The sequence below is a fragment of the Taudactylus pleione genome, unplaced genomic scaffold, assembly GCF_031769625.1.
Source record: "Taudactylus pleione unplaced genomic scaffold, aTauple2 ptg000800l, whole genome shotgun sequence".
NCBI lineage: Eukaryota > Metazoa > Chordata > Amphibia > Anura > Myobatrachidae > Taudactylus > Taudactylus pleione.
Genome location: NW_028285202.1, coordinates 188,571 through 214,095, shown reverse-complemented (window position 1 = coordinate 214,095; position 25,525 = coordinate 188,571). Strand labels below are relative to the sequence as shown.

The 25,525-nt window shown below is 44.8% G+C and overlaps 2 protein-coding genes across 4 annotated transcripts; both read right to left on the bottom strand.

Moving 5' to 3' along the window:
• Positions 1 to 434: 434 nt before the first annotated feature.
• Positions 435 to 23,897, bottom strand: LOC148474895 (uncharacterized). Of its 3 annotated transcripts, none has more exons than XM_088457997.1 (7): positions 23,790 to 23,897; positions 23,231 to 23,366; positions 14,543 to 14,734; positions 14,340 to 14,418; positions 14,125 to 14,222; positions 13,679 to 13,973; positions 435 to 1,820 (listed from the first exon to the last, which is right to left on the bottom strand). In XM_088457997.1, the coding sequence occupies exons 4-7, from the start codon at positions 14,371 to 14,373 to the stop codon at positions 580 to 582; spliced, it is 1,668 nt and encodes a 555-aa protein (XP_088314123.1). In that variant the 5' UTR covers positions 14,374 to 14,418; positions 14,543 to 14,734; positions 23,231 to 23,366; positions 23,790 to 23,897; the 3' UTR covers positions 435 to 579. The 3 variants fall into 3 exon arrangements, with proteins under 3 accessions (XP_088314123.1, XP_088314124.1, XP_088314125.1); XM_088457998.1 differs by having other exon boundaries at positions 435 to 1,817; XM_088457999.1 differs by lacking the exon at positions 23,231 to 23,366.
• On the bottom strand, positions 9,198 to 11,905 carry LOC148474896 (uncharacterized). Its single transcript, XM_088458022.1, has 3 exons — positions 11,497 to 11,905; positions 10,023 to 10,260; positions 9,198 to 9,256 (listed from the first exon to the last, which is right to left on the bottom strand). The coding sequence occupies exons 1-3, from the start codon at positions 11,740 to 11,742 to the stop codon at positions 9,198 to 9,200; spliced, it is 543 nt and encodes a 180-aa protein (XP_088314148.1). The 5' UTR covers positions 11,743 to 11,905.
• Positions 23,898 to 25,525: the final 1,628 nt, after the last annotated feature.

The window sequence follows — 25,525 nt, the reverse complement described above, 5'->3', positions numbered from 1 at the left end:
TAAGGTGGTCTGATCTGATAAATCACATTTTCTTTTACATCATGTAGACAACGGGTGCATTTCAACAGGATAAGGCGCCCTGCCAGATAACAAAAATTGTTCAGGAGTGGTTTGAGGAACATAACAAAGTGTTGACTTGGCCTCCAAATTTCCTAGATCTCAATCCATTCGAGAATCTGCTGAATGTGCTGGAAAGTCTGAGCCATGGAGGCCCCACCTCGCAACTTACCTGACTTAAATGATCTGCTGCTAACTTCTCGGTGCATATAGCACAGGACAGTTTCAGAGGACTTATGGAGTCTATGCCTCAACAGGTGAGAGGTTTTTTGGAGGCACAAGGGGCACTCACACAATATTATGGAGGTGGTTTTAATATTATGGCTGATCAGTGTATATTTTACCTACACTGTAAAATAAAAAATTGTAGAGTCAAGTTAATGGTTTTATTGGATTTTTTTTTTAATAAAGCAAAAGGTACTACAGTAATTTGCATTTTGAAAAGCTCCACTACATGCCAATAAGACCTATGAACACCTCTCAGACATGCACTTATACCACTCAGACATCACCACATGCTATTCAGTTTTCCTTTATGTGAATTTTCTGATGTTTAACAAGGTCTGATTTCTGTACATAACATTTCCCACACTCAGCACATAGAAATGGTTTCTCACCTGTGTGAAGTCTCTGATGTCTAACAAGATCTGATTGATATCGAAAACATTTCCCACACTCAGAACACGGAAATGGTTTCTCACCTGTGTGACTTCTCTGATGTTTAACAAAATCTGATTTATTTGGAAAACATTTCCCACACTCAGAACATGGAAATGGTTTCTCACCTGTGTGACGTCTTTGATGTTTAACAAGACCCGATTTCTGCATAAAACATTTCCCACACCGAGAACATGGAAATGGCTTCTCACCTGTGTGACTTCTCTGATGTATAACAAGATGTGATTTCTGTATAAAACATTTCCCACACTCAGAGCATGGATATGGTTTCTCACCTGTATGCGTTCGTTGATGTTTAACAAGAACTGATTTAAGTGTAAAACATTTACCACACTCAGAACATGAAAATGGTTTCTCACCTGTGTGACTTCTCTGATGTCTAACAAGATCTGATTTAAATGGAAAACATTTCCCACACTCAGAGCATGGAAATGGCATCACACATGTGTGACATTTCTGATGTTCAGAAGGATTTGATTTCTGTATAAAACATTTCCCACGCTCAGAACATGGAAGTGGTTTCTCACCTGTGTGTGTTCGCTGATGTTTAACGAGAACTGATTTACGTGTAAAAAATTTCCCACATTCAGAACATGGAAATGGCCTCTCCCCTGTGTGTGTTCTCTGATGTTTAACAAGAACCGATTTAAGAATAAAACATTTCCCACACTCAGAACATGGAAATGGTTTCTCACCTGTGTGAATTCTCTCATGTGAAACAAGATGTGATTTCTGTGTAAAACATTTTCCACACTCAGAACATGGAAATGGTCTCTCACCTGTGTGACTTCTCTGATGTCTAACATACACTGACTGACGTACAAAACATTTTCCACATTCAGAACATGTAAAGATTGAATCAACTGTTTGATCTGTACAATATTTAGCAATATTTGAGATGCCAGGAGAACAGTCCTGATGATTAGAGGGAACAGATGATACATCGGCGTTGTGAGGTACGGGATGTATATTTAGAGTAACGGGACTGTCTCCTGGAGAATCTGGTGTGATGTTATCTTCTGTTTTAAAATCTGGAGACAAAATAAGATCTCCCTCCGCGGTCTTCCTCCTTGTGCGTCCATCTACTGGAAATAAATGTATGAAAATTAAATTTTGTTACTTTGACGAGCACATTATCCTACTATTAGTGAGTTCAAGATGTTCAGTTGTTTCACTTCAATTTTCAAACTATAGTTTATTACAATTATAAATGTGCATGCACTAAATAGGACTCTTTTGCTGCATAGATAAATCATTGGCTTAAAATAGAACCAGATCCATTTGATAAATTTGTGAACCTTTACACTTGTCCAAGTGGCTTCTAAAAAAGCCCAGGCAATGATCTAAAAACTTTCCCACATGAGTGGAAAACAATATTGCAGGAGGCCCCTGGGAGAATACCGGGTACTGCGACCGTATTTTGCTAAATGTGCCTGAATCCTTAGGTTCGGCAATTACACAGGTAAGGAGGAGAGAAAGGTACAACAGCTCCTTTATTGCATAATAATGTAAAAAATGTACAATATAATAGTGTGTAAAAAAAAAAAAACCATTAGAAACTGTAACACGCAGGACTTCCATTGGGCGGGCCTCTCCAGAAGGACGCATCTTAAGGTGGCTCCCTGACCACCCATGGAGCCAGCTGAGAAACTGGGCGGTGGATGATGGAGTAGCCACTAACACAGATAAGAAGCAGGCAAGCAGGGACTGCTCTCCCCTGGCTCCCTGCAAACTTCACCCGAAAGTCAGACCCGCGTGGTTGGGTCAGGTGACATCGGCAGGAGCAGCACAGAGTGGGCGTCCCCACATGGAACAGCTGGGAGACGGTACTCTGTGCGCACTGCCATAATAAATGAGGTGGTCACTGGTAGCAGTGGCAACAGTACAAACAGGAGCCTCACATGCAAAGCCTGGTATTCAACACCCCGTTTGAGGCAGCTGGAACCTGTATCTTGCACCCTGAGGGAGGTGGACAGAGGAAAGCAGCAGCACCTGGAAGCCTGGAAATGCTAAGCAGAGAAGGGCATCTGGAAGAGTGAGTGAACCCAGATGCCAGTGGGGACTGAGTAGAGCCTAACTAGTTGGACTACGTGCAAGGAGGAGTTGAAGGACAGTGACGACTGAGAGAAGACAATAAAAGACTCCCTTCCCCCCCCTCGCTGTAGGTCTGGACACATATGAAAAATTCCAGGCTTATTTATTTAAGACTTGTCCTTGATTAAAGAGAACAGCTTGAAATCGATATCTAGGGAGTTACTCCACTTATCAGCATTAGAATAATCAGCGGCTAACTCTGAAGAACAACTATCTGCCCGCTGTATAATATGTGCGCAAGACCTGCTAGAACTTAGTGAATATCTGCTGGATGTATTCAAAATTGATTTCTAAATAAAACTCAAGTCGGAACGAAAATTATGGCCAGGGGGCTTGAATGACTTTGATACAAACAATCAACTTGTAATTAAGACTGAACCCTGATGGAAGAGAACAGTCTGGAGCGGAGGCTCAGGCGGACACTCTACCTGACCCTTCTAGAATAACTCGCTGCTAAATTTCGACCATTTTCATGTAGACCATTTATACCCGTCGACCTTCTTTAATGTAGACCTTCAGTGTGTCGACCTTTTGTACCTCTCGCCCTTTTGTCCGCTGATCTACTGCCTAACATCTGGTGTCTATCCAGACAGAATCAGTATGTAATACCGGCGGCTGTTAAAAATCCCGACATGAAAAGGCAGACAGCAGGAGATTCCCATGCCGGCTGGTAAGTACCCTAACCCTTCCTTAGGGGTACCTAGTCCTAAAACTCCTGGGGTGGGTCCTTAACCCTTAGTTCCCCCCCGGGGTTGCCTAAACCTAACCCCCCTTTCCTGCACCCTAAACCTAACCCTCCCGTGCGGGTGTCTAACCCTAACCTACCCCCGGGGGTGTCTAACCCTAACCCCCCCTTCCTGCACCCTAAACCTAACCCTCCCGGGGGAAGTGCCTAACCCTAACCCTCGCCCCTAGGGGTGCCTAACCCTAACCTTACTCCTCCAAAACCTAACACCGCTACACTCCCTAAACCAAATCCTCCCCCCCTGCGGCTAATGCTAAGGACGCCCTAGACTTACCTTGATTGGGCTGTCGTCCTTCGGCGTTCTGTCGTCGGTATTTTGATGCCTATCTGAAGTCCCCCATCAGGCTCCTCGTGTCGGGATATAGACCGGCGGCATTTAGTGCGCCGGTCTATAAACTGCATCTCATCTAGACATTGTCGACAATTTATCTGTCTGTCTATCTATAGTCTGGTTACCGAGTGAATATCAATTGCAATCAATGTTACTCTGTTGGATGTTTAAATATGTGATTAGAATCTGGATATAATAGAGACTGTGCACCATATGCACCGGATCTGTGAAAGCTATTCTTGAAATATAGGTGAATTTGAAGCTGCTAAGTTTGAAGGGCAAGTGTGAAGTCGCTATATAATAGCCTTGCTGAAACCTTGTGAACACATGCTGGATGAATTCAATATCGACTCAAAGAAATATCAAGTGGAATTTAAATCTTGTCCAGGAGATGTGTGACTGATATAAATATCTCTAAAGGATTAAAACTTGATTGAAAAGGACAGTTTGACGTTAAAATCGGGGGGACGAAGACATTTTATCTGTCTCCTTTTAGAATAATCAACTGCTAAATTGGAAATAATATATGTACAAAGAGTGACTACAATGTGCTGTTGGAAACCTAATTGAACCTCAATTGCAATCAGTGTTGATTTGCGGTTGGGTAAGGGATGTCGGCGGTCAGAATCCTGATGCCGGCATCTTGACAGGGTTAGAATACCGACACTTGTTGGGCAATATTCTAACCCTACCCCTCCCTCACTGGGGCCTGAAGCTAACCTACTCCCTAGTGCCTAAACCTAAACACTCCCTCCCTGAACCCTAAAACCTAATGCTCCTCCATTAGTGCCTAACACTAATCCTCCCTCTAATCCCACTACTTTCCTTCGGGATGCCAGTGCTGGGATCTTGACTGTCAGGATTTTGGCCAGATCCCATTTGTGACCGGATGACCTCAGCCTCCACTCCCGATCAGATTGGGTTTGATCCCCACTGGGTCTTGGGGGTATCAGGGATTCCCACTTACTGTCAGTAACCGCCTGTTACGGACTACAACCGCATGTGGACGTGTAACGATGCTGCCACCACCAAACTCCTTCAATCGGCGTTTGAAACCACTTCTTATGTACAACCAGGAAGTCCCGATGATGTCTGAGAAGGCCCCCCGCTGCCAGGCTGTGCTTCCAGGAGCCAAGGTAAAAATCGCTGCGTGAGCCCCAAAAGGTGGGCGCGCAGCAGCGGGGCCGTGACGTCCCGGGCAATTCCTCGGGCGGCATCACGGGTGGCTAGGAGAGAGAGAGAGAGCGAGCGAGCCAGGAAGAGATCCATGGGGGTATCGGCTGATTCCCCCCCGATTCCTCGCAATGAACCAGGCTCTACACGGTAGCTGGCAGAGGACTTGAGCTTGGAAAAGCTTGGGCCCGATCCAGAGCAGCTGGAGAACGGAATAGCGTTTAGCAAAATTCTGTTGTCGCAGGATTCAGATGCAGTCGTAGTCAGGCAAAGATGTTTATTGCTCTACAGTCTTGAAAAAGACTCTTCCCTCATCTTGAAGGGGGTACACCATACAGAGATGTTACAGCAGTCTTGCTGTTCAAAAGATATCCACATACAGGGCTCACATGCCCATCTTTTATGCCACTTCAATACACATTACCACAGAGGGTATATCCGCCCTGTGGTTTTCAACCAATCAATTTAAGTGCATGTGCTGGCCACATGCACATGTAACATTGTCCCCCATGGACAGTGGGGAGTGGTCACTCCCCCGTGCCTGAGCCCACCCGCAGGGCTCAGCGACGGCTCCGTTCCGTCTGGGATGAACAAATTGTTCCCTCCAAAACTGACTTCCAGGAATCTGCTAAGACACCATCTCTGCTTGAATCTGAGCTCCAGAGGTGGACAAGCAGGGTCCATGGGCAGCATTTCCTGACAATAGAGGGGGAAGTTCTTTGGAGCACCTTAAAAATAATTAGCTGGCTGCATTGGCCAGCTTCCCATGCACCTTCTCATATCACTCTCAGGCATGAGGCTGCATAGGTGGAACGTTTATTTCTCTGGAAGGGGCTGGAGGATCCAGCAGTCCACCAAGGACTCTGGATTCCCTGGCCATCCAGAAAAATTAAGGTAAGTCCACTTTACATGTAAACTACACATTTAAAATACATACATTGAATATATACATTTAAACATTTTATTTAACATTATTTATATTTGTGCTGCGCTGGGCTTTACTAAACCAGCCCTGCAGTCTTGGGACACTGGGAGCCGAGCTCCCAGTCCCCAACATAGGGTGCTCAGCTCTGCAGCCTGGGACCATGCCCTGGCTGCAGCAGCTTATACTTTACTCAGCAGCGCCCAGCTGCTGTTCCCTACTCAGCGCTGGGGGCCCAGGGAGCGTGCTCTCCTTGTCCCCCTGGCGGCAGGCACATAGTCCCTGCAACCTGGAGATTTAGACCCGGCTGCAATGGCTCATTGTACACTCTGCTCCTTGGCCGTGGTGAGCAGCCAGCACGGAGAGACCAGTGGTAACCATCGGAGTGCTGGGGGCACTGGGAGCTAAGCTCCTGGTCCCCAGCCCTCTGCTCCTCCTCGCCTTGCTGGACAGGGGGTTGGCTTGCCCAGAACCCCTCCCAGGGTGCAGTACTCAGCCTGGCTGCCTCCTTATGCTGGGCACAGGGAGCTAAGCTCCCGAGCCCCGGTGTTTACCCCCCACATAAACCCGGGCTATGCTGGCCCTCCTCCAGCGTCCAGCTACCCTACCCTACAGTCCAGGACAAGCATCCCGGCTGCGTCTCCCGATTGCCCTGTAGTGCTGGGGCGCCGGGAGCTAAGCTCCCAGTCCCCAGCATTGAACGGCTCCCTACACCCATCCCCATCATTGCCGCAGCCATCGGAGGAGGTCAGGGCCGCGGCAGACAATATAAGTAAAAATAAATTTTAACACACCCAGCACCTAGCGCCGGTAACATACATTTAAATACAGGGTGCCTATTTTTACATTTAAAAATGGTGCCACAGCAGAGGGGGTTAACCTGGATATAATTGAGACTGTGCTCTATATGTGCCAGATCAGTGAAAGCTAGTCTTGAAATATAGGTGTATGTAAAACGGTTTAGAAAAAAAAGCTACTTAGAGGCTATAGAGAAAAAAATGAGGAAGGCACATCGGCATTAAGAAAACAGCTGAAGAAATACCACTGCTCGAGTAGGACACTAATAGTCTGAACGATTATATTATTGTATTTGCATCTTGGAAGTAAAAGGCTAATTTAACTCAATAATATCCCCTATAAATATCAGTCCAGAGGCAAACAAGTACAGGTCCTGTATCTCACCCAGGAACATTGTCCTGATGGCGCTATATACAGCTGCTTTAGATCTTACTGCTTGTTGGCTACTTCTGACAGTCACTGGGTCTCACTCCCGGGATAGAGCAACCTTAGCCCACTACAGCGGATGCTCGAGTCCTCCCTCCATTGAATTCAAACCATGTTATCTCCAGGACTGGGAGCGATCAACCACTCGCCTCCAGTTCATTCCACCCCCTTTGTTCCCCCATTCCTCTCTACACTCCCTCCTCCTCCCATTCTGCTGCCTGGGGTATGTGGAGCATACCTCTTGGTCAGGGGAGATGTATTGATGATGTTGGATGGGTGGGTCAGTCTTTTACACTGTAGCTGGGGATTGCGGCTCTGAACTTCTGGGGAAAGTGCTTCCTCCCACCCATGTGTCAGCTGGGGTTTACTAATTATCCTAACATACTCAGTACTAATTATACAGACAAGGAACTTTATACACACTGAACACAGTATAACAAAATAAACTACATTTTCCAAATATAACGGATGCAACATAACTTTAATAAAAATTAGAGGTTTATTATGTTGTAAAGACTATGATATGGGGACCAGGGATAAAAATTCACTCATCCTTGCACCCGTCAACCCTTCACACACTAAAGCTAGCCACACACATAGCAATTTTTTACCCGATTAGGCCGATTTCGACGAACCGTGACAATAAATCCTGAAAAATATGCCCAAATCGTGAGTTTCCACTCACGATCAAGATGCCAATGTGCGTCCCCGCTCGTCGTACATTGCATCTTCAAATCTGCAGTGCTGTAGGGCAGATTTGCCAATCTGGGACACGATGTGATGCAAATTGTGAGGTTTTTTTACTAACGATGTATCTCACGATTCATCGTACGTTGGGGAATTTGACTGAAAGGAGCCTGTACACGCCCAATCGCCATCTTGTGCAGCATCGTGGATAGAAGAAGAAGGAAGCACGATAGAGCCTGCACACCTGAAGTCTGGATGGAGGTACTTTGGTGAGTATTAGTACTGTATTTAATGCAACCCCACTGCCCACCAATGTGTGCAACCCACTTACCCATCAATGTGTGCCACCCACCTATAAATGCATGACCCAGCCACCGCCCACCGGAATGAGGCGAGTGGTGGCTGGGTGATGCATTAACCTCCCACTGCCCACCAATGTGTGCCACCCACCTACCCACCAATGTGTGCCACCCCCTTATAAATGCATGACCCAGCCACCGCCCACCAGAATGAGGTGGGCGGTGGCTGGGTCATGCATTAAACTTCCACTGCCCACCAATGTGTGCCACCCACCTACCCACCAATGTCACGAGCACCTAATAAATAACTGCAAAATCATAAAACACTCTGAATACTTTAAAATTGCAAAAACAAATTTAGTTCAACAACAAAAATTAAACCATTACAACATCAATACATATCTAAAATTTGTTTTTGTTGTTGTAATACATTTGTTTATGATGTTTGAATATACCACCATAAACAAATGTTTGTCACCAACACACACAAGATACATTACAACAACAAAAAAAACATATTACAATACTTATAAAAACACATTACATTCCAGTAAAAAAAAAAAAAAATTACAATACAATAAAAATACATTCAAATCCTGAAAAAAAACCATATTAAAATACATATAAAAAACACGTAACATTCCTGTAAAAAAAACATATTACAATACATATAAAAACACATTACATTTCTGTAAATAAAAATACAAATAAAAACATTAAAAACCTAAAAAAAAAATTTTTTGTAAAAGTCTGGAAAACTGTAGAAATAATCAATAAAAATGTACAAAACAATTCACAATTATAGATTAATAAAATGTCCTTATTATTTTTTCTAGCAAAGTCTATGGATAGTGAACGGGAGTTTGCGACGGGATTCCTAGAGATCCTCCAGTCAAAGGAGTGTCTGTGCAGATATCCTGTCACCAGTACCACAACAAGTCGCAGAAATTGGCAGCTTTGGGGGTGTTGTTGGACTACACCAAAAACTTAATTGCGGATGCTGACCTTAAAACTGTACGCCACAAAATCCAGAACCTGCGTACCGTCTACATAAAGGAGAAGAAAAAAGTGGACGATTCAAAAGGATCAGGAGCTGGCACCGACGACGTGTACTAACCAACACTGTGGTACTATCACCTCATAAGCTTCATCAGCGAACAGGAGCCACAACGCCAGTCAGTTGTCCTGATGGCCGAGCGAGAGGGAGAAGAGGAGGCGGCAGAAGTGAGTGGATCGTCCGAGGAAAGTTTGGTAAGAAGAGACAGTTCAAACCTTTTATTGTTTTTTTAGCTCAATCCACTCAGTCCACTATAGTCATTTATCTCACATACAGTCCTCCTGCCATGGCACCGCACCTGGTCCGTTGAAATAGGCCATATACTCCTCCCTCACTTCTTTGGCACGTGCTGTTGATGTTGTAGAAATTGGTGGTGTAGACACTGATGTAAACTGGGCAATCTCCTCCAGAGGTCCTACATCTTCTAGTCTAGCTGTGACTGGTCCTCGTTGTGTAGTTTTCCTTCACAAAAAGTTATGCAGCACACAGCGAGCCATCACGACCCAGTCTATCTTCTCCACACGTAGGTTTATGGTGGTGTGGAAAATGCAGAACCGGTTGCGGAGTATTCCAAACGCTCCTCTCTCTGGTCAGGCCCCTCTGTGCAAATGGCTTCATCACATGTTCATGTAATGCAAAAGCCTCGCCGGCGACCAAAACGTAATTTAGGCCGTGCATTGTCTCGTCCAGTGACGGCAAGTGGAGGGTTTTGTTGGTGAGTCTCTGGTAGAAAGCAGTCAGTTTGAAGGACCCACCATCTGAAGCACGCCCATTCTTGCCGACAACCACAAACAAAAAATCGTAGTTGACATTCACCACTGCCATGAGAACGATGCTGAAGAAGCCTTTGTACTTGTAGTAATATAATCCGGTGTTGGCAGGTGGGTTGATGCGGATGTGTTTCCCATCGATGGGTCCTCCGCAGTTAGGGAAATTCCAACGTTGTTTAAATTCTTCAGCGATGCTCTTCCACTCTTCCAGGGTGTTAGGAAGCTGGAAAAATAGAAAAAACATGACTATAATATTGCTTTTCTTCTTTTTTTTATATAGACTCCCACACTAGAGCCTTATTTGTCCTCCACGCCGGACCAAAGTTTGCTCGGGGACAGCGAGGTGGAAAACTTGACCCCAATACCAACACCCATTCTACCAGGACCATCATCTTCTTCGGTACCACCCCCCCAAAAAAAAAAAACAGGCAAGAAAGCAGCAGCACACAGAACAGGAGGACGTGTTTCTCCAAAAAGCTAAAAGCATCCTTCAGAAAGCGCCGGATGATGTAGACGATTTTACTGCACATATTAATAGTTTTAAGAGAAAAATGGATGAGGTCACTAAGGAAAATTTCCACAGGCTCGTCTATGAGCTTCTAATTTGGTCACTCAACAGCAATTTACACAACTCCACCTACATTGCAGACCCACTGCTTTATTCGCAAGCCCCAACTGCCTATGTCAGCCCCCCCCAGCCCAGTTGGAGATTACTCCCCCACCCAGCACCCAAACCACAAGCCAGACCATTAATAATGCTCTGCTGGAGTCAGAAGAAGATTTGCCGCGTTACTCTTAATTTTTAGGGATTTTTTTCCTTCTTGCCTGTACTATCACCAAATGTCATCACTCCCAATAGGTGCCGGCTGTATGCTATACGGTGGTGATGACACTAATTGGACAAGGTCACTACACACATGGTGCAAGTACAGATTGCTGGAAGCCGGGGCCACAATCTGTACTTGTGCCATGTGTGTATTGGCCTGCTCAATCTGGTGTCTGACCCACTGTACAACATACAGCAGCCTAGCTATTGGGATTGATAAAATTTGGTGATAATGCTGTTTTGTACAATTTGTATACATGTTTATTTTATATATACAAAAGAAGTACAAATTATGTTATTGCCTACAGTTCAGAGCAGAGTCTGGTTTATGCAGCCTAATTGGCAGTCTTATAATAGTTTCAATAAAAACCACAGAAAAAAATGTATTGCCACAGTGCCTGTCAGTTTTTAGAATAAGTCAAAAAAAAATAAAAAAATAAATAAAAACTTTTCATTGACTACTGTGTAGTGTTGTTGCCACACAAATGTTAATGACTGCTACGCAGCACAGTCTTGTTAATGCTGCCTTATTGGCTGTCACAGTTATGATAAAGAGTTACATTTAAAAAAAAAAAAAAAACTTTTTTTCTTTGACAAGATAAAAATGTGTAGTGTGTTTTTTTTTTTCCTTACCTTGCAATACTGGTACTGCAGCACTTTACCGATAGCCTTGCAGGTCTCCGGGATGAGGACTCCCAAGGACTGAGGTGAGATGAGTGTCCCAAACTTCAGGTCTTCAAATGACCTTCCTGTAGCCAGGTACCTCAGGGTAGCCACCAGCCTCTCTTCAGCAGGGATTGCCCTCTGCCGCCTTGTGTCCTGTCTCTGGATGTGGGGGGTCACCAGATGCAGCAATTCCTGGAAGGTGGCGTCATCCATGCGCAGTTAGTTGCGGTAGTCGTCCGGGTTGTTCTCCTTTATCTCCATCAGCAGGGACATGTGAGAGCGAGTATCCCTATGCTGCAGCCACTCCTTGGTCCAGCATGTTCTTCTCCTTCGCTGGGCCCTCTCCTGGATCACCTTGACCCCAGCTTGGGTGACCAACACTCTATACCGATAGGGATCCATCAGCACAGAATTCAGGAACAGGATAGAATGCAGTTGCACACACTTGCAGGTAGAAGACACTTTGTAAAAGGTAAAAGCCAAATACAAAGAGCACAGTAGCAATGTACAGGGTTCAGCAGGTATACACCTAGCCTCACTGGTAGCAGAGCAGAATGTGTACATGGTTAAAATGGTGCCTGCTTTTTATACACCTTGGCAAGCCCCTACCATTGTTATTATTATTTACATTTCCCACTAATCATGAAGAGTCTCTTCTCTTGTTTAGGGAAAGTCACGATTTAGCCTGAAGAATCTCACGATGCGTACGATTGGACGTCAAATTGGTAACATTTTTGACCTAATCATGCTCACGACTGGCGGGGAGCTCCCGGGGAGAGTTCAGGGGAACATTGCTATGTCTGTGGGCACCTTAAGTGTTCTATATGTATCAGTGTCCAAGCTATCGAAGTGCGGGTCAGTAGTGTGGATGTTATCTGATAACTCCACTGCATTACAAAAAGAGGTGGCATAGTCTCCAAAGCTCCCGTGTGTCTCACAAATGGTGTCCACAACTGATGGAGATCTCATTAAAGTGCAGACCAAGTTATTCTAGGTAGGAAAGCAGCAATACAAAGTCCAGACATCCTCCTCCGAGTCATAGTCAAAGGCATAGGGAACGGAGAATGTGACAATGAGGAGACCGTGGTTTTCCCCGCTTTCAGCTAGGTCTAATGTCGAGAAGCCGCCACTCCCACAAGCCTCAGAAGTATTCACCAATATCCATAAACAGGATCATTATTACGGGTAGTAAGATATAGTTTCCCCTTACTAGCCTATATTCTGCATAGCCCTGATAAGTACGCTGTAGTGTCAGTATAGGTGTATTATCTCACACAACCTGTGATATCACAAGTCACACCACATCTATACTGTGCATAGTTTTACATATACTTACATAGGCAGTTGTATTATTAGTATACAGCTTTGATAAAAAATACATGATGTAAACATTATGGAGTATAGCATATACTGTACATATATTACTATTAGTGCACAGGAATCATCCCACTGATCAGTGACAAAATCACTATGGTGATGCCCCTTGAGCACAAGAGAGTGTTGGGAGGAGACTGGTCAGATCTCTGGGCTGGTAACACACAGTGACATGATGTGAGGGGGAGAGCAGGAGTATAATAGGTGCTGATGGCTCCTGATGTATGAGATACACCAGAGAGTGTGGGGAGGAGACTGGTCAGATCTCTGGGCTGGTAACACACAGTGATATGACGTGAGGAGGAAAGCAGGAGTATAATAGGGGCTGATGGCTCCTGATGTATGGGATACACCAGAGAGTGTGGGGAGGAGACTGGTCAGATCTCTGGGCTGGTAACACACAGTGACATGATGTGAGGGGGAGAGCAGGAGTATAATAGGGGCTGATGGCTCCTGATGTATGAGATACACCAGAGAGTGTGGGGAGGAGACTGGTCAGATCTCTGGGCTGGTAACACACAGTGACATGATGTGAGGGGGAGAGGAGGAGTATAATAGGGGCTGATGGCTCCTGATGTATGAGATACACCAGAGTGTGGGGAGGGGCTGGAAACACAATGTGAGGAGGAGAGCAGGAGTCAAATAGGGGCTGATGGATCCTGACTCCCCGACCAGGACTGAGCAGATACATTTCCCTCATTAGTTTGCAGTGACCGAGGAGGGTGTAGGATAAGAGACTGTTCTGACTTTTCTTTAATAAGTGTTTATAACTCACCTGTGCTGATATCTGTAGGGATTTCCTCCTCCTTAAACTGCTGATCACCCATCATATACATCTCTTCTTCTCCCTCTATATCTTCTACCTTAATAATCGTAACATGCGTTTCTTCTTCTCCCTCTGTATCTTCTACCTTCACAGTAACAAACGTCTCTTCTTCTCCCTCTGTATCTTCTGCCTTTATATCAGTCACATACGTCTCTTCTACTCCCTCTGTATCTTCTGCCTTTATATCAGTCACATACGTCTCTTCTTCTCCCTCAACATCTTCTACCTTAGTGATATACTCCCCCTAATTCACAAAACATTAAAATACTATAATTATATGTAATATAATTGAGTTAAGAAGTATAATATCAGTGTAAAAGACACACATAGCTTCTCTACAGATCATATAGTGACAGTGACTTAGGTATATTGGTGAGACCCTAAATCCCATCTACCTGATGCTCCTGTGGGGTCCTGTGATTCTCCTCTGTACAATCCTGGGAATAAAGAGGACGGGGACATCTCTCTGGGGTATTTCTGTTACTGGGTCCATCTGTAGGAGACACACAGTGACTGAGTACATTGTATATATGTGATTATCAGATGATGTGTATATAGGCGGCCCACATACCTGCTCTCCCCTGTACAATAAATGACAGTCTCCTCTTACCTAGTGATGTGAGGGGCCGGTGATTCTCCATCATCACGTCCTTGTACAGACCCCTGTGTTCCTCTATATACTCCCCCTCCTGCATGGAGACATAGAGAGTGACATCTTGACACCTTATAGGAACCTGACACACACAATGATACAGTCATTACCCAGACACATCCCCTGATGTTACTGTATAATGTCCCATTCCCAGCAGTCACCTCTCCAGTCAGCAGCTGAATGATCTTGTTGGTGAGTTCCAAGATCTTCTGGTCATTGTGTCTCTCATGTATCAGTGAGTGAGGTGGAGGCACCGTGATGGGGCTCTAGGTCCTGCTCAGTCCTCCTGACACACGAGGATGGCTGATGGGTGTCTCACACTCACCGGATGTCTTCTTCACTACTGTGTAACCCTGTGTATTGGGGGAGACAAACAAAATTACCTAAACTAAGTAAATGGAGTTTTAAAAGGTAGTTGTGCACAATACTCTAGCGTTCCCACCAGGCTGTTTTAGTAAGGCATCGCGTCCTCCCAATTTTTAAACTGACAATATGTGCTCTGCTCTTTTGTATGCACCATGGCACCCCCGCTGACATTTATTGGGTCCATGTCGCCTCACCGCGCTGACCCACTCTTGAACTTTCTGTAGTCCCTCCTGCTGTCAGCCGAGCTCTTTCCGGCTGTCACACTCCTCCTCCGCGATTATGACTGTCAGTTATTGAATGCAGTGGTATCTGGTGAGAGAACGGAAGGCTGGGTTTGCCTGTGCTCAGCGAGAAGACCCAGCCACCTGTCTGTTTCTATATAGCCGGAGGTGCCAGAGAAGAACAGCCATTAACATACCAGCTCTGCGGACAAGCTCATCTTCCTGGGAATAGACTGATCTGTGATCACTAATACCGTGGGGTACACTAAAAGACATTTTTGGAGCATGTGGGAGAAGGGCATGTGTGGTGGTATGAGGTCCATTGATGGTGCATGTGGAATGGTCTGAGGGGTATGAGCATTGGTGGTGTATGAGGTCCACTGATGGGGCATGTGTGGTGGTATGAGGTCCACTGATGGGGCATGTGTGGTGGTATGAGGTCCACTGATGGGGCATGTGTGGTGGTAAGAGGTCCACTGATGGGGCATGTGTGGTGGTAAGAGGTCCACTGATGGGGCATGTGTGGTGGTAAGAGGTCCACTGATGGGGCATGTGTGGTGGTAAGAGGTCCACTGATGGGGCATGTGTGGTGGTAAGAGGTCCACTGATGGGGCATGTGTGGTGGTAAGAGGTCCACTGATGGGGCATGTGTGGTGGTAAGAGGTCCACTGATGGGGCATGTGTGGTGGTAAGAGGTCCACTGATGGGGCATGTGTGGTGGTAAGAGGTCCACTGATGGGGCATGTGTGGTGGTAAGAGGTCCACTGATGGGGCATATGTGGTGGTAAGAGGTTCACTGAAGGGGCATGTGGGGAGATCTAAGGGGCATTGATGTGGCATGTGGTGCGGTCTGAGGGGCATTGATGGGTCATGTGTATGGTGAAATGCTGGGCACAACCCCAAAATAAAAAAGGTATGGGGTATAACAGTAAGCCACGCCCCTCCACGCTAAACCACACCGCTTTTCGGGCACCCACGTCTTTGGTATGAACAGGTAAAATGTGCGCTTCAAAGTGGTAAAGTGCATTCCTCAGTGATCAGCACCCTGCCTTAAAAAAATGTCTACAGCCCCTATTCTATCTGTAACCAATTCCAATAACCAGGAAGAGAAGAGTAAGTAGCACCTCTCCTGTCATATTCATTTCAATGAAAGAAAACAAAATACATACTGTGATCAATGTAATATATTCCAGCTCCAGTGAGTACTGAGGCACTTATACTATATCTGAGAGCGGCTCCCTGCTGCCCGGTTACAGCTGTGCTGATGAGAAGATGGAAGACTGATACCAGCAAGTGACTTTTACAAGAAAGGGATAATTAGAAGGAATATTATGTGTAATAATGTTATACATTTAAAAATAAATGCCCTGTGTAACACCTACAATAAGGTTTATAAGCAAAAAGAAACATAAAATAAGCCATATGTATTAAACATTTCTTTAGAAGGGGGTATTCAACATACGGCTCTCTAGATGCTGTTGAACTACATATTACATCTAGTATAAAAGAGCAGCTGGTATATCAGGGAGTATATACAATAACAAGGTTCGTCTTAATAAAAGTATTTTTATTTAGTATTAATATGTAAAATTGAAATAATAAAAAGATTTTTCAAATACATTGACCCCTAATTGCAGTGGCAAAAATAGTATATACAATAAACAATGTCAAATGAGTAAAATTGGCATATATTCCTGGAACCCGCATAGGCAATGTCTTCTGAATATTAACCAAATTGGTTGGGAGATACAATAAGTTAGTATAACTTGCCAGCCGTATGAGGAGAAATAGAGGAACAAATTTCCTGAGTGCATATATTTAGCGCTGACAGCCAAGGTTGCCTGTGATGGAATAGAGCAGTTTGGATCACGGTGTCGCTATGAAGGGCTCTAACCTATTGATAGGGAGCCTGAACCTCCGTGTAATAGCTGTAGTGAGCGGCAATGTTCCACGGTAAAAGTTTATATCTCCATTTGGCGGCCGATCTGGATGTTATCAGGGAGAATAATGCGTTGGATTGTTATTCACCTTAGATCGGGAACCAAGCACGTGGGGTGGTGTAAGTAGGTATCAGTGTTGCATACCTGTCAGCTCAGCCTGAGATAGGGAGCCGAATGGGAGCCGATGCGGCTGGGCTGGCAAAGAGCTCCGGTGTGTAGAGCAGAAGGGAGCAGACCGCAGCAAGTGCTGTATATATTAACAGTGGGTCGGTGTGTCCTTGTGCGGCATCAGGAAGCTGTGGCAGTCGGGGTTGGATTTGACAGAAAGTTCACCTACGCGTTTCAACGCTACTCCGATGTCTTTGTCAAGGTGTGAGTGTCAGCTGTCTCATGCTCTATTTCAGGGGTCTTCAAACTTGGCCCTCCAGCTGCTGTGGAACTACACATCCCAGCATGCACTGCCATAGTTTTAGCATGCTGTTATATCAAGAAGGTGGTAGTGCATGCTGGGATGTGTAGTTCCACAGCAGCTGGAGGGCCAAGTTTGAAGACCTATGCTCTATTTAAATAGCCAAACAAACTTATTTAGCATGATTGATTAATTTAATTAAATTGATTGATTTAAAATTCCAGTTAGAAGCGAACCTTGTCAGTTGTATATCTGAACCTCAATAAAAATTAACATAGTTCGTGAATTGCATATTATTATTTATTCATATTTAGACTTAAACAACAGTTATATAATAGACCTCTTGTATAAACACACGTAATTTCATATGACATTGTAATATTATAGCAATGTTTTAAAGAGATCCCACATTTATTCATATGCTTCTTACATAATAAATGAATGAGTAAAGATGGTGAGAATTTCAATAGTATTTTAAACAATTAGGTATTTCTCTATTATTCTAATGCACATGTATATTACATAGAAGGCACAAAATTTATTATAGGAAGTAATATAGTGTGTTCTTCAAAAAATATGACTGAGATACACATGGAGAGGCTGATTCAAATACATTGGAATACGTGGTCAGCACCCTTTTTAGAGGATAACAAATAGTAAAAATAAAAATAAATAAATAAAAATGAAAATAAAAATTGAAAATTAATAATGATAATAATCAATAATTAATAATAATAATGACAAAAATTATTATTTTGATAAAATAACATAAAAAGTAATGGGAGGGAAGAAGAGAGATTCTAACTATGTGCGTGGGTAGAGGGTCACTAATAATTAATAAATAAAGGTACCGAAGATGAAAAGTTAGAATACAGAATTTAATTCCACTTGCTCGAAAAAATGGAAAGAGAGAACCTTCTACAACCAAAACAATTATTAATACAAACAAATAAAGAAGATCCCTTAAAATGCAATAAATTTAACAACAATCTAGCATGTTTCCACTTATAACAAATCATCTTTCCAAATAAAATGTGCCATAGAAAAGAATTATTCTATTTTAAAACATGATATAATCTTAAAAGATATTTTACCTGAAAAACCAATTATAATTTACAGAAAGAACAAATCGCTCAAAAATATTCTTCCCAAGCTGTCTAAAATGTATTAAAAATCATGGTGTGAAGAAGACAGAGACATGGCTAACTAATAAACCTCAGGGCTGCTTCAGATGTGGAAAAACCAGATGCATAACATGCAAATACATCTTACATAACAGAACAGAAAATAATACAGCCTATAATGAAAGAACTATAACAATAAAATATTTTATTGTGACACTAAATTTGTCATCTATATGCTATCATGCAGCTGTGAAAATATAAGATATATAGGACGCACCATTAGAGGTCTTAAAGAACATTTTCTGGAACACAGGAGAAACATCCTGAAAAGGAATATGCTTCATAGTGTTTCCAGACACTTCGCAAACGAACATGATGGCAATGATAGTTCCCTTAGAATTGTGGGTCTTGAACATATGCCCCCAACAATCAGGAAGGGAGATAGGTTCAGGTCCCTATGTCGTCAAGAACTATTCTGGATTTTTCAGATGAATATCCTGTACCCAGATGGTTTAAACGAGCAAGTGGAATTAAATTCTGTATTCTAACTTTTCATCTTCGGTACCTTTATTTATTAACTATTAGTGACCCTCCACCCACGCACATAGTTAGAATCTCTCTTCTTCCCTCCCATTACTTTTTATGTTATTTTATCAAAATAATAATTTTTTAAATTATTCATTATTAATATATATTTTTTTTTTTTATTAATTATTGATTTTTATTATTATTTTTACATTTTTATTTTTATTTATTTTTACTATTTTTTATCCTCTAACAAGGGTGCTGACCACGTATTCCAATGTATTTGAATCAGCCTCTCCATGTGTATCTCAGTCATTACATAAAGTATCTTTTTTGAAGAACACACTATATTACTTCCTATAATAAATTTTGTGCCGTCTATGTAATATACATGTGCAATAGAATAATAGAGAAATACCTAATTGTTTCAAATACTATTGAAATTCTCACCATCTTTACTCATTCATTTATTATGTAAGAAACATATGAATAAATGTGGGATCTCTTTAAAACATTGCTATAATATTACAATGTCATATGAAATTACATGTTTATACAAGAGGTCTATTATATAACTGTTGTTTAAGTCTAAATATGAATAAATAATAATATGCAATTCACAAACTATGTTAATGTTAATTTTAATTGAGGTTCAGATATACAACTGACAAGGTTCGCTTCTAACAGGAGTTTTAAATCAATCATTTTAATTAAATTAATCAATCATGCTAAATAAGTTTGTTTGGCTATTTAAATAGAGCATGAGACAGCTGACACTCACACCTTGACAAAGACACCGCAGTAGCGTTGAAACGCGTAGGTGAACTTTCTGTCAAATCCAACCCCGACTGCCACAGCTACCTGATGCCGCACAAGGACACACCGACCCACTGTTAATATATACAGCACTTGCTGCGGTCTGCTCCCTTCTGCTCTACACACCGGAGCTCTGTGCCAGCCCAGCCGCATAGGCTCCCATTCGGCTCCCTATCCCAAGTTGAGCTGACAGGTATGCAACACTGATACCTACTTGCACCACCCCACGTGCTTGGTTTCCGATCTAAGGTGAATAACAATCCAACGCATTATTCTCCCTGATAACATCCAGATCGGCCGCCAAATGGAGATATAAAGTTTTACCGTGGAACATTGCTGCTCACTACAGCTATTACACGGAGGTCCAGGCTCCCTATCAATAGGTTAGAGCCCTTCATAGCGACACCGTGATCCAAACTGCTCTATTCCATCACAGGCAACCTTGGCTGTCAGCGCTAAATATCTGCAACTCAGGAAATTTGTTCCTCTATTTCTCCTCATACGGCTGGCAAGTATACTAACTTATTGTATCTCCCAACCAATTAGGTCAATATTCAAAAGACATTGCCTATGCGGGTTCCAGGAATATATGCCAATTTTACTCATTTGACATTGTTTATTGTATATACTATTTCTTCCACTGCAATTAGGGGTCAATGTATTTTAAAATCTTTTTATTATTTCAACTTTACATATTAATACTAAATAAAAATACTTTTATTAAGACGAACCTTGTTATTATATATACTCCCTGATATACCAGCTGCTCTTTTATACTAGCTGTTTTTTTTGTACTTTGGGATTGACTACCCCAATCAGCTGTTGCATGTCAGGGTATTTAATTCACTCATTAAGCGCCTAAGTACTCTTTGTTATTGAACTACATATTACAGCATGCCTTAGTTTTAGCATATCTTAAGAGCAAAACTGTTGTTGGGCAAGCTGGGATCTGTAGTTTGACAGCATCAGGAGGCCGTATGTTGATTACCTCTGCTTCATGTGTGTGGGTGAGTGTGACCTCTCTGAGATCAGGAAGACAGAACTTCTATAGGCTGTCTCAGAGAAGAGACTGCAAGGGGCGGAGCTTTTTACCCAGATCCCCCTCATCTCCCCAGTCATGTCCCTGTATTATTACTATAGATATAAGTGATGTCACTGTGACACTCCCAGATCCCCTCACCTCCCCAGTCATGTCCCTGTATTATTACGACAGATATAAGTGATGTCACTGTGACACTCCCAGATCCCCTCACCTCCCCAGTCATATCCCTGTATTATTACTATAGATATAAGTGATGTCACTGTGACACTCCCAGATCCCCTCACCTCCCCAGTCATGTCCCTGTATTATTACTATAGCTATAAGTGATGTCACTGTGACACTCCCAGATGCCCTCAGCTCCCCAGTAATGTCCCTGTATTATTACTATAGATATAAGTGATGTCACTGTGACACTCCCAGATCCCCTCACCTCCCCAGTCATGTCCCTGTATTATTACTATAGATATAAGTGATGTCACTGTGACACTCCCAGATCCCCTCACCTCCCCAGTCATGTCCCTGTATTATTACTATAGATATAAGTGATGTCACTGTGACACTCCCAGATCCCCTCACCTTCCCAGTCATGTCCCTGTATTATTACTATAGATATAAGTGACATCACTGTGACACTCCCAGATCCCCTCACCTCCCCAGTCATGTCCCTGTATTATTACTATAGATATAAATGATGTCACTGTGACACTCCCAGATACCCGCACCTCCCCAGTTATGTCCCTGTAATATTACTATAAATATAACTGATGTCACTGTGACACTCCCTGATCCCCTCACCTCCCCAATCATGTGTGTGGGTGGTTGTGACCTCTCTGAGATCAGGAAGACAGAACTTCTATAGGCTGTCTCAGAGAAGAGACTGCAAGGGGCGGAGCTTTTTACCCAGATCCCCCTCATCTCCCCAGTCATGTCCCTGTATTATTACTATAGATATAAGTGATGTCACTGTGACACTCCCAGATCCCCTCACCTCCCCAGTCATGTCCCTGTATTATTACTATAGATATAAGTGATGTCACTGTGACACTCCCAGACCCTCTCACCTCCACAGTCATGTCCCTGTATTATTACTATAGATATAAGTGATGTCACTGTGACACTCCCAGACCCTCTCACCTCCCCAGTCATGTCCCTGTATTATTACTATAGATATAAGAGATGTCACTGTGACACTCCCAGATCCCCTCACCTCCCCAGTCATATCCCTGTATTATTACTATAGATATAAGTGATATCACTGTGACACTCCCAGATCCCCTCACCTCCCCAGTCATGTCCCTGTATTATTACTATAGATATAAGTGATGTCACTGTGACACTCCCAGATCCCCTCACCTCCCCAGTCATGTCCCTGTATTATTACTATAGATATAAGTGATGTCACTGTGACACTCCCAGATCCCCTCACCTCCCCAGTCATGTCCCTGTATTATTACTATAGATATAAGTGATGTCACTGTGACACTCCCAGATCCCCTCAGCTCCCCAGTCATGTCCCTGTATTATTACTATAGATATAAGTGATGTCACTGTGACACTCCCAGATCTCCTCACCTCCCCAGTCATGTCCCTGTATTATTACTATAGATATAAGTGATGTCACTGTGACACTCCCAGATCCCCTCACCTCCCCAGTCATGTCCCTGTATTATTACTATAGATATAAATGATGTCACTGTGACACTCCCAGATCCCCGCACCTCCCCAGTCATGTCCCTGTAATATTACTATAAATATAACTGATGTCACTGTGACACTCCCAGATCCCCTCACCTCCCCAGTCATGTCCCTGTATTATTACTATAAATATAACTGATGTCAGTGTGACACTCCCAGATCCCCTCACCTCCCCAGTCATGTCCCTGTATTATTACTATAGATATAAGTGATGTCACTGTGACACTCCCTGATCCCCTCACCTCCCCAGTCATGTACCTGTATTATTACTATAGCTTCGGCAAAGAAATGACACTCAAAGGCAGCATAAATGCAAAACAGAATAATGGCCTTGGTCAAATGTTTTCAGGGTAACAACTCCATCATCAGTACTGTATACATAATCATACACAAACAAAAGCCACCGCCCACCGGAACAGTTCCAAGCCATACTTCTAGGTCCACAGCTGCTGTCACCATAGGAACTACTGAAGTGCCTTCCACCAGTGCAGGTTTGTACTTACATGTACCACCACTCATGTGATCTACATTATTTTGTGCCTGCGTGGCCCACATTATGTGGGCCAAACAACTCATAAATTCAGAATGCACCCAGGTCAGCAATTCACTTGACATTAAATGGTAAGGATATAGATTAGCCAGTAGCCAGGCACTTTAAAGAGGCTGGTGATTCATTAGATACTTTCAAGTATTTCATTTTAAATCATGTACCTGTTTATTTGAGAGGTGGTCCAGGCTGGTGGAATGCACTTCAGGAGTTCCTATGGTGATGGAGGCTGTGTACCCGGAAGTGCGGCCAGGAGCTGTTCCATTGGGCGATGACTGGGAGTACGGAGGTGAGCTGGAACTGGCGGCATGTAACGGGGTAGAAGTATGGGGTAAGTTTACTTTTGTTTGTGTATGATTATGTACGCGGTACTGATGACCAGACACCCCCCTCACCTGTACCAGTTATCCCCTCTCCTCTCCCAGTACCAGTCACCCCCCTCTCTACCAGTACGTCACCCCCTCCTCTCCTAGTACCAGTCTCCCCTCTCCTCTGCCAGTACCAGTCACCCCCCTCCCCTCTCCCAGTACCAGTCACCCCCCTCCCCTCTCCAGTACCAGTCACCCCCCTCCCCTCTCCCAGTACCAGTCACCCCCCTCCCCTCTCCCAGTACCAGTCACCCCCCTCCCCTCTCCCAGTACCAGTCACCCCCCTCCCCTCTCCCAGTACCAGTCACCCCTCTCTCTCCCAGTAGCTGACAGACAGATGAAGGACAGAACTTACTGCAGTAGAGGAGCCCGGTCACTGGCAGCGATCACCGGGGGGATGAGAGTCATAGAGGACAGAGACACCGCAGCTGGGAACGAGGCTTGGCATACAGGAAGTAACGGTCACGTGATAAAGATCACACGCAGGAACGAGGCTTGGAATACAAGAAGTGCCGGTCACGTGGCGCAGTAGCCATAGAAACGCGGCTGGGATACAGGAAGGTGGGTGCAGGGGGCGGTATGAGAGGAGGATGATGGGGGATGTCTGTATCTGCAGGTAGAGCTGCTGAGGGGGCAACATGGGTCCTCATCTGCACTAACAATTACACATGCTACATGGGAGGGTACATGGACTGCCCTGAGATGATAATATGTGTATGCCCGACACAGTAACACAGGACACACTGTGCAGGGAGATGCCATACAGCCTCCTGACCCGCTGCTGCCTCTACTCAGAGGACACGGGGAGCAGCACCGTCATTTTTTAATATAATGTATATTAGATAATGCTCTTAATAAATTACCACACGCGGACTGTTAGGGATGGTAGGGGGTGGAACCCTAAACTGAGGGATGGGGAATAGCCTGAACGGGTGCTGACCCCCCTTAGATAACCGCTATGGGTGCCGGATCAGGGCACAGGCCAACTCAGTCCTTCAGGGTGCCGGAACGGAGCGCTGACCACCTCAGCCAGCCCTTCAGGGTGCCGGAACGGAGCGCTGACCACCTCGGCCAGACCTTCAGGGTGCCGGAACGGAGCTCTCACCACCTCAGCCAGCCCTTCAGGGTGCCAAGACGGAGCGCTGACCACCTCAGTCAGCCCTTCAAGGTGTGCCGGAACGGAGCGTGGACCACCTCAGCCAGCCCTTCAGGGTGTCGGAACGGAGCGCTTACCACCTCAGCCAGCCCTTCAGGGTGCCGGAACGGAGCGCTGACCACCTCAGCCAGATCTTCAGGGTGCCGGAACGGAGCGCTGACCACCTCAGCCAGACCTTCGGGTGCCGGAACCGAGCGCTGATCACCACAGCCAGCCCTTCAGGGTGCCGGAACGGAGCGCTGACCACCTCAGCCAGATCTTCAGGGTGCCGGAACGGAGCGCTGACCACCTCAGCCAGACCTTCGGGTGCCGGAACCGAGCGCTGATCACCACAGCCAGCCCTTCAGGGTGCCGGAACAGAGCGCTGACCACCTCAGCCAGATCTTCAGGGTGCCGGAACGGAGCGCTGACCACCTCAGCCAGCCCTTCAGGGTGCCGGAACGGAGCGCTGACCACCTCGTCCAGACCTTCAGGGTGCCGGAACGGAGCTCTCACCACCTCAGCCAGCCCTTCAGGGTGCCAAGACGGAGCGCTGACCACCTCAGTCAGCCCTTCAAGGTGTGCCGGAACGGAGCGTGGACCACCTCAGCCAGCCCTTCAGGGTGTCGGAACGGAGCGCTTACCACCTCAGCCAGCCCTTCAGGGTGCCGGAACGGAGCGCTGACCACCTCAGCCAGATCTTCAGGGTGCCGGAACGGAGCGCTGACCACCTCAGCCAGACCTTCGGGTGCCGGAACCGAGCGCTGATCACCACAGCCAGCCCTTCAGGGTGCCGGAACGGAGCGCTGACCACCTCAGCCATATCTTCAGGGTGCCGTTACGGAGCACTGACCACCTCAGCCAGATCTTCAGGGTGCCGTAACGGAGCGCTGACCACCTCAGCCAGATCTTCAGGGTGCCGAAACGGGCTGCAGACCACCTTAGATAGCAGTTCT

What these genes read in the sequence shown, in the direction of transcription:
- LOC148474896 (XM_088458022.1), bottom strand. Translation starts at nt 11,742, where the DNA reads ATGGATGACGCCACCTTCCAGGAATTGCTGCATCTGGTGACCCCCCAC. An exon ending in TGCAGTACCAGTATTGCAAG is followed by an intron (nt 10,261 to 11,496) that starts GTAAGGAAAAAA and finishes CTATTTTTCCAG; the next exon opens with CTTCCTAACACCCTGGAAGA. An exon ending in GAATGGGCGTGCTTCAGATG is followed by an intron (nt 9,257 to 10,022) that starts GTGGGTCCTTCA and finishes TCCTTTATGTAG; the next exon opens with ACGGTACGCAGGTTCTGGAT.
- LOC148474895 (XM_088457997.1), bottom strand. Translation starts at nt 14,373, where the DNA reads ATGATGGAGAATCACCGGCCCCTCACATCACTAG. An exon ending in GGACCCCACAGGAGCATCAG is followed by an intron (nt 13,974 to 14,124) that starts GTAGATGGGATT and finishes TTTGTGAATTAG; the next exon opens with GGGGAGTATATCACTAAGGT. An exon ending in CCCTACAGATATCAGCACAG is followed by an intron (nt 1,821 to 13,678) that starts GTGAGTTATAAA and finishes ATTTATTTCCAG; the next exon opens with TAGATGGACGCACAAGGAGG.